At 45.9% G+C, this 9,362-nt stretch overlaps 1 protein-coding gene across 2 annotated transcripts in view; it reads right to left on the minus strand.

The window, feature by feature from the left end:
- ETFA (electron transfer flavoprotein subunit alpha) overlaps positions 1-1,972 on the minus strand; it is a 53,993-nt gene extending 52,021 nt beyond the window's left edge. The window contains exon 1 of one of the 2 annotated variants that reach the window (XM_037053463.1): positions 1,793-1,963. In XM_037053463.1, coding sequence (XP_036909358.1) covers positions 1,793-1,831 — 39 coding nt within the window. In that variant the 5' untranslated portion in view covers positions 1,832-1,963. Of the gene's footprint in view, positions 1-1,792 lie in introns of both variants that reach the window. The other variant, XM_037053464.1, reaches the window with a different exon arrangement.
- Positions 1,973-9,362: the final 7,390 nt, after the last annotated feature.

Here is a 9,362-nt window from a genome sequence, read left to right on the forward strand (position 1 = left end):
ACAAAATTTATCATCCTAATCATTTTTAAATGTACAGTTTAGTAGTGTTAAATGTCAAGATGGAGGATTTCAGATAAGATATTTGACTTTAGAACATCATAAACATCAGTTAAAGAGGAGGCAAAGTGAAGGGACTCCCACTTTACAAGTATGGGAAAACCTGAGCATCAAAAATTTTAAGAGTAGTAATGGATTATAACCTATTAAATAAAATGAGGATCCCTAAGTCCATAAATAAATACATAAATAGGCAAGAAGAAAATGTTCTTCCTTATAACAGAAGGCTAATAAATGTAGAAGGATGATAAAATCAGAAAAATCCCCATTTCACACCACAGTAATCACTACTCAGGCAAGAATTATCAACAGGTGGACGAAAGACTGATGAGTTACATAGTCTCAATGTATCTCCCCAAACATTAGTTAACAATCACAAGTGGAGAAACCTGATGAACCACACTTTAGTCAATTAAAGTTACTGTCACCAAACACCTGAAACTAATCAAAATAATACTGAATGTAAATTGTAAAATGAAAAATTGAAAAATGAAATTTTAAAAAGCTTATAAAAAATCAGGCAGAGAAAGTCAACTACCAAAGTAATGATGATGATAATAACATCACCACCAATACTGTTAGTTCTACCAAATGAGTCCTAAATGCTATCACAATTACTTATTTCACTTGTGACTGACTTCTAATCTGTCCACACAGCTACCTTCCAATTCCTGCAGAGATGAGTACTTTTTGCGAGTTTCGCTCTGATACCTGGAATTTGCCCAAATCCACGACTTGAGCTTGTCTGTCTAGATCCCCTGCCTGGGAAAACAAAACAAAACAAAACAAAAACCTCCTGGGAGTAAAGAATGAACTCCAACCTGACAGAAGCAGGTTTGAACTCTGTGGAGGGAGGAGGGTGGAGGTTCGGGAGTTTTTTCTATGTAACAAGAAATACACAAGAAAAGGGCCTACAGATGCCTACAAAGACTGCCAGTCGCATGTCTCTGGACGAAAATCCCGGAAAAACAGGCATGCCCAGAGAGGACGGTAGAGAACGTAAAACACTTCAGGGAAGTTTCTGACCCAGGTGTAGCAATCCCGTGTTCAGGCAACCTAATTGTAAATTAGGAAAATCTACGGAAACCACGACGTAAATTGTTCCGCGACTTCTGATTCGCCAATTTCCCACGCTACGCGGCCCCTCAGCGTTAGGACAAAAACTTGTTTTCCCTCAGCCTCTCTCACGTTAGCGGACAGCAGTGGGGTGAACTCCCGACTGGTCACGGACGAAAGCCCCGGAAACGCGCCATCACCCCTCGGCGCGGCCCGCAGGCTCCAGAACCACCGCCCCCTTCGCCCCCTACCTGCGACTGGACACGAGCGGCCACAACGCGCCCTGTGCATTCGTCAAAACAAATGTCAAGCCCACACACGTCGGCTTCCAGGCCGAATTCCGGCTTTCAACTCTCCCGGGGAGAGCACCCCAGCGGCGACCGTCCCCTCCCCCGGGACTCGGCCGCCCGCCCCGCCACCTGTGGAGAACCCGGGCGCCCGGAGAGGAGCAGGGCGCAGGCGTACGGTGCCCCCCGGGGTCGCCGACCGCGGCCCTCGACTCCGGCCCCGGCCCCCGGCCCCGCGCGGCCTCCTGGGATTGGTGGCCGCGGGGCCTGCCAGCGCGAGGGCCGGTCGAGTCTGGGGGAGCCGGTGACCTTCGCCGACACCGGCACGGGACCGGCAGCTCGAGGGACCGTCCCCGAGCCCAGCCGGGCCCTCCTTTGCCAGGAGGTCTCACCGACTGCTGCAGTCGCCTAGTTGCCGCCGCTCGGAACATAGTCACCGCTCCCGACCGCCTCACGCAACCCCGACCTCACAGTAGCCGGACCCGCACCAGGCTGCTCTGCTTTCAGTCAGTCACGGCAACGCTCGCGAGACGCGCAAACGAGAGCGGACGCCACGGGCCTGCAGCACGAGCTCGCGGTTTTTGCCTGTCCTTTGGGCTGTTGGGTAGCCAACGGGAACAGCAGAAAGTTAGGGGCGGAGCTTGTGAGTGGGGCAAAGGTGAGGCTATGCTCTGCGCAGCTAGCCCCGCCTTTGCTCTGATGACGTCACTTCCCTGGCTCCCCGCCCTCTGGTGTCCTCCCCTCTCGCTCCTAGAAGTCACGACCGCTCCACCTGTAGCACAATTTCCAACTCCGGGGAATATATTTCATCCGGGGAAAGTGCATAAGGTGTTGCACTTGGGTGGCAAACACACAATACGATATTACAGATGATGTATTACAGAATTGTAGGGTTGTAACCTACATAATTTTCTACCGTAACCCCAATAAATTCAATTTAAAAAAAAGATGTTGACCTCACCAGAATCTGGAGAAAACATACAAGTGGACATAGTCCTATGAGCCGAGGGATTCGCCGAATGGGTGGTATTTGAGTTGGGACCTTGTGAGCACAACCAGGGAAAGATGGAGGCGGGAAAGTGCAAGGACAAGGAGCAGGCCTCTGTGATGCCGGGAGAAGGAGACATGGCTGGAGATGTGGCTGGAAGAGCAGATTTGGAAAGGTCTTGAATGGGGGTGTAACTGTGGGCCCCATCCTAGCCCTTCTCTGTGTCCACTCTCTTATTCCTGGGCAGCGCCCCCTACCCACCCCGCCCCGACTTATGCCTGTCTGGCCAAATCTGTTGCACGCATAAAACCACCTCCCCAGAATCTCCACTTATGTTCCTAAACATCTCAAACCCACATGTCCACACATAAGTCCTCTCATTTTTAAAAAATACATGATTCAAAAGAGCCAGTAATTTAATTGTTAATCATTACAAAGGTCTTGTAATACATCTCACCCATCAACCTCCACCCACCCGTTTCTGGGACTCCGTGAATGAGGAGTTGCTGCTTCACACCTTGGCTGAACATGCTTAACAGCCTTCAGTTCTCTCTGTAATCCGTAGACACGGCTCAAATTCCCCACTTTCCCGAGCTGCTCCAGAATTTCTGTATAAGCATTTTGAGGACAATAGTCTGGTTAGACGGGAGACCCAGGGATTTGTCTTGAAGCTCCATTTGCACAGAAGACCCACTTTTTAACTTAAAATTTGGAAGCTGCTAGAGATTGGACCCCAGGGTACTGCTTCTGGGTGGTCTCCCCCTCTGCTTCAACATAGGCCACATAGAAATGGGACTATATTATTTTTGAAATGTTTTTATATTTCTTATTTATTATATCATTTTTAAATTTGCACCTGAGGACGTTTTTCATTGCTTTAGAGAGAGAGGGAAGGGAGGGAGGGAGGGAGGGAGGGAGAGGAAGAGAGAGAGAAAGACTGACATTGATGTGAGAAGGAAGCATTGATTGGTTGCCTCCAGTAGGTGTCCCAACTGGGGATTGAACCTGCAACACTTTGTTACTTGGGTCCAAGCTCCAGCCAGCCACATCGGCAGGGTGGACCCATATTCTTAAAAGTGGCTTCATATTTTCAAGGCTTGCCTGTGTTCTCAAGAAGAAATTATTTTGTCACAGCACTCTGCCTTTCTGAACGGAGCACATGAAAACAGACCAACCTTCTCAGCCATGTCTACCAACAGGACTTCTTTCTTTGTGCCAAAATATCTGCAGATGATTTTAATAGTGCCTCTTGCAGATTCTCCTTTCAACTTATCTGTTCCTTCCCATGTGTTGTCATTTCTCCGTTTGAAAATCATGACCGTAAAACCTCGAACATTTATGGGTTATGCAAACAGCTTCCCTTGGTATATTTTTAATAATCTCTGCTTTTATTTTTACCAGATGTTGAAATCCCAAATGATAACAGAGTGAGAAACTCTAAGGGTAAGATATTTGAGCAGGAAAATATGATGTTTTTGTTCGGAGATGGCAGGTGTTTGACCTGAGTCTGTTTCAAGTTTTTTCTACTTTTATCTGAGATGTTTTAGAGAAATTCCTTAATTTCGCTGATCTTCTGTGTCTTCATTGGTCAGAGTACTGCTCGTGCCCTCCTTATTAGGGATTTGGTGACAGATGTGAGAAATTATATGTTGTATTAGTCATATATTGCTGTGTAACAAGTTACTCCCATAATGTAGCAGCTTGAAACAACATTTATTATCTCACACTGTTTCTGAGAGTTAAGAATCATGGTATGGCCTCGCTGGGTGGTTCTGGCTCAGGGTCTCTCACAACTGCGAACTATCAGCCACAGCTGTGGTCTCTGCACACTCCAGTGGGATTGAGGATCAGTGTCCAAGCTCACCCCTGTGGCTGTTGGCAGGAGACTTCAGTTCCGCCCCATGGGACCTATCCAGATGGTTTCTCCTAAAGGCCATGATCACAGAAACCAACACAGAGAGACACAAGCTGCAGCCTTTTATATCCTAAGTTCCATGGTGACATGTCATCACAACCGCTGTATTCTACTGCAGTCACACTAACCACTGCTGGTACAATGTGGGAGAGGACTACAAAAGGGTGAAAATAACAGGAGGCAGGGAAAATTCAAAAGCCATCTTGGAGGCTGCCTGCCACCTATGTATAAAGCACCCACCAGGAACACCTGGACACCACTATTGAGCACTTATTATGTGCAGGCCCTCTTCTAGGTCCAGGAAATATAAAACAGACAGTCCTTGCCCATAATGGCTTTTAATCTAGAACCCCATAGTAGGTGCTCAAAAAATGTTTCCCATAGGTAGTAACATCTCTGATGTTTCTCTTAGCAATATTTTTTTCTGACATATCTGCTCCAGCAAGGGGGGAAAACATAAAGAAATGGGACTACATCAAACTAAAAAAGGTTAGCATGCAAAGGAAACCATCAACAAAACAAGAAGACAACCTACTGAATGGAAGAAATTTGCCAATGATACATCCAATAAAGGGTTAATATCCAAAATTTATAAAGAACTCATACAACTTAACATCAAACAACAAACAAGCCAATTAAAAATGGACATAGGACCTGGATAGATACTTCTCCAAAGAGGACATACAGATGGCCAATAGACTTAGGAAAAGATGCTCAACATCACTAATCATCAAAGAAATGCAAATTAAAAACACAATGAGCCCTGGCTGGTGTAGCTCAGTGGATTGAGCACGGGCCTGTGAACCAGACAATGGTGGTTCGATTCCCAGTCAGGGCACATGCCTGGGTTACAGGCCAGTTCCTGGCAAGGGACCACTTCCCAGCAGGGGATGCACAAGAAGCAACCATACATTGATGTTTCTCTTCCTCTCTCCTTCCCTTCCCCTCTAAAGATAAATAAATAAAATACTTTTAAAAAAACCCACAATGAGATATCACCTCACCCCTTTCGGAATGCCTGTCAACTATAAATCAGGAAACAACAAGTGCTGGCGAGGATGTGGGGGAAAGGGAGCCCTCCTGCACTATTGGTGGGAACGCAGACTAGTGCAGACACTGTGGACGACAGTATAGAGGGCCCTCCAAAAATTTAAAATAGAACTGCGTCATGACCCAGTGATTCCAATTCTGGGTATTTATCCAAAAAAATCCAAAACACTACTTTGGAAGAATGCATGCACCCCCTATGTTCATTGCAATGTTATTTACAATAGCCAAGACGTGAAAGCCACCCAAAGGCCAGGAAAAAATAAGTGGATAAAAAAGTTGTATACAGGCCCTGGCTGGTGTAGCTCAGTGGATTGAGTGCGGGCCTGTGAACCATACGATCGCAGTTGGATTCCCAGTCAGGGCACATGCCTGGGTTGCAGGCCAGTTCCCGACAGGGGACTCATGAGAGGCAAACATACATTGATATTTCTCTCCCTCTCTCCTTCCCTTCCCCTCTAAAAATAAATAAATAAAACCTCTAAAAGAAAAAAGTTGTATACATCCATACAATGGAATAGTACGAGGCCATAAAAAAGAATGAAATCTTACCATTTATGAAGGCATGGATGGACCTAGAGAGTATTATGTTAAGTGAAATAAGTCAGGGGAAGACAAATACCATATGTTTTCACTTACATGTGGGATCTAAAGAACAAAATAAGCAACCAAAATCGAAACAGACTTGTAGATACAGGTTGCCAGAGAAGAGGGGGGGCGGTTGGGGGCAGGGTGAAAAAGGTGAAGGAATTGAGAAATACAGATTGGTCACTACAAAACCCTCATAGGGATGTAAAGTATAGCACAGGGAATATAGTCGATAATACTGCAATAACCATGTATGGTGCCAGGTGGGTACTAGAAATATCAGGGGGACCACCCTGTAATACAATTGGTCTAACCATTATGCTGTGCACCTGAAACTAGTAGACGAGAATAATGAATATAAACTTTGATTGAAAAATAGTTACAAGAAATTTCACAGTTTAAAAAATATATATATATGCTTTCTCCCCAAGAGAAAGAAACACACACACAAACAAACAACTTCATGAAAGAAGCCCATGCTAATCAGAGATACAAACAAAATTCAGGACATTCACACTTGGGAAAGTAGGCAAACCCTCTCAAAACGTGACAGGTACAAGGTGGGACATTTCTTTGCAATTTTTAGTTTAGAGGATGAGAATTTACGAAGCAAATCAATGGTAGCCACAGTCAAGCAAAGGGAATTGTTTTTCAAAAGCATTCTTTCAGAGCTCAGCTGCACCTGCAGGCGCACTGCAGGCACACCCGAATAATGCTCTGAAGTCCTGGGCCCTTCTCTTGTGTGAAAGCGACTAAGACAGAAACTTTATTTCCACCGACTCATCCGCTGTCGATTTTGTTCGTTTTTAAAATGATGCACGTACCACAACCTATCAGGTGACCTTGAGCTTGACATCTTCTACAACACACTCTGACCTTCTCCTGGTTTGTCCCAATTAGTGACATTTTACTCTCCTGATACTTGTGTTAAAATATTCATATTTCAGGCTCTTAGAGGAGACATGTATGATTCATGGGATTAATGGCAAAGGACCTTGCCTACATTATCAAATTAACCTTGCATGTCACTAGCCTGCATAATGCTGAAGTGAAGCTGGAGATTTACACATAAATACTGAAGTCTTGTTCTGAGCCTAATAAAACATGCTTATCTTCACAAATACCCACAGGCAGAAATGGACACTGGGACTTTCACTGGCGCAGGTGCCCGAGAGACAGGGGCTGAGGTCCCACTGGGTGGCTGTCCTTCCCTCTAACGCCCTCGACCAGCCTTGACACCGACGACTTGGCGGTTCGAGAGCTCTCAGCTGACAGGAGACTGATAACCATCTCTGGTCTCACGGGTTTAAAGAGAGATGCTTGTCCCAGAGGCTACTCCTGTATGACAAAGGGCGGGGGGATGTCCTACTCAGCTTAGAAAAGGGATTTCTGGTGACGTCCGTGATGGAGCCCTAAGAACTAAATCATCGCTTGGCCCCCAGGCGTCTCCACACCTCACCCCTCACACCATGAAACTCTGAGGGCAGCAGTGCTGGGGCCAAGCAGCTCCAGGCCTTCCACGGTGCCCACGTGTCCAGCTCAGCCCTGCCTCCCTGCTCTGCTGCCAGGTGCATCCTCCTCGTTTTCAAGAATCTGCCCGAGTGGTTCCCAACCTTCATCCCAAGATGAAGTTTTTAGCATTTTGCAGCCCAATGAGAAAAACTGGGATGATGTAATGAGTTTTTCACTGAGCCTAATGGAAAAGACTCTATTCTGAAACTGAATTTTTCTTTTCTGGTGTTAATGTTTCCTCCTACATGAAATTATGATAATAGATGGTAGTTGTCTTTTTTTTTTTCCACATCTCCCTTGGCATCATGGGATAGTGGTGGTCCCGTGTGATGACCCTGCTGTTTTTCTCTTGGTTCCTGAATTCCAGAAGCCTGAGAACCACTGTCAGACAAAACCAGTTCCATCTCCACCTCACTCTCGAGGGCTTCCCTGGTTAGTCAGGACTCATTTTATCTTTCTGTTAAAAAAATATATCAGTTTGGATATTTTCCCTCTAAAGTCATAATACAGAGTCACAACCATTAATAATTTTTAAAACTTGCAAAGAACAGAAAACTGCTATAGTCCCCCTTCTCAGAGACAATAAACTGAATCTGAGAGAGAGCGTTTTTTTTGCATTTTTTGAGTCTATCATTTAAGTTTTAACAAAAATAGAGTTATTTTATATGGGCTATTTGGTTATGTGGAGCCCTCTCTAGTTCCTGGGGAGTTCTCCTCTGTGCTCAGTTGTCTGAGCCTCACCACTCACTGCCACTTACTGCCATCTGTGGTTCCTGGCCATTCCGGAGTCTGGGCCCATCTTCCCACCTGGAGAGAAGCCCTCGGGGCCAGGACCGCTCCGTGACCATCGCGTGGCCCCCCCACCAGGCTGGCTCAACCTCTTGCCCTTCAGTACTCGATGAGTCTACCAGCCTCTGATCTCTCCTCTCCCTTGCTCTTTACAGCGGTGGGCACCAGGATTCAGCTAAGTGAGACGCCTACGACAGCGAGAGCAGTGTTATTATTCGTTCTGAAGGCCTTTACAGGCATCAGGCATCTCTAAAGTGCCTATAAATAATTTATATTGCCCATAACTCAAGCTGATCAAAATAGACCTCGTCACAGTGATGCGGCAAAATCTGGTCCAAGCTGCTTTTCTGCTGCCTCCAACCCAATTACACACTCGGAGCAGATGAAAATCTGACTGGACTCCCTCTGAATAGGATTAAGGCCGCCCCACAGTCACAGTGATCACAATCTTCGCGTGATTAGACATGGGATAATCCCACTGGACAGGAGCTGACAACCCGAATTCTATTATCTCACTTAATATCTGGTTTTGGAACCTGCTGGTAGCTGTGGCCTCCAGAAGATGTTTTCCAGTGAAAGAGGATCCTTTACTCGCTCCTTTGAAAAGCGGTTGCTCGAAGGACTTCGACTACAGCCAAGCATTTGAGGTCGTTCATAATTGCAATTTGTTTCAAGATGACAAACAGACAAAATAGGACATGAGTGTGTTGGTTCTTGTCATGAAGAGAAAAACCCCAACATTTTAGCCTCTTATGAATGTGTGTCAGAAAGAAGAAAAGATATCCTTCTAAGTCTTTAAAAGATTATGACAATAACTTTGGACGCATCCTCACATTTGAGAATATATGCGCTAAACCATTTTTCACTTGTTTTCGTATGGAAAAGGCAAGCGCCTATGGTTAGTAACGGGGCTGTAACCAGCTGCAAAGTCTGCAAAACCTAAACCTGGAACACATCCGCACATCTCTGCAGATGGAGGAGCTGCCAGACTACTGAGAACCATTCCCAGGTCAGCCGGCCAGCTGGGGTTCACCTTCCGGAAAAGGCCAGAAAGATGCAAGTTTCCCAGAAGCCACCAGGCACAGCTCCTTCCTCTGCTCCTCCCCTCCCAAGATCCAGGCCT

This window comes from Sturnira hondurensis, unplaced genomic scaffold (genome assembly GCF_014824575.4).
Source record: "Sturnira hondurensis isolate 20B ecotype Veracruz unplaced genomic scaffold, ASM1482457v3 Scaffold0007865, whole genome shotgun sequence".
NCBI classification, from domain to species: domain Eukaryota; kingdom Metazoa; phylum Chordata; class Mammalia; order Chiroptera; family Phyllostomidae; genus Sturnira; species Sturnira hondurensis.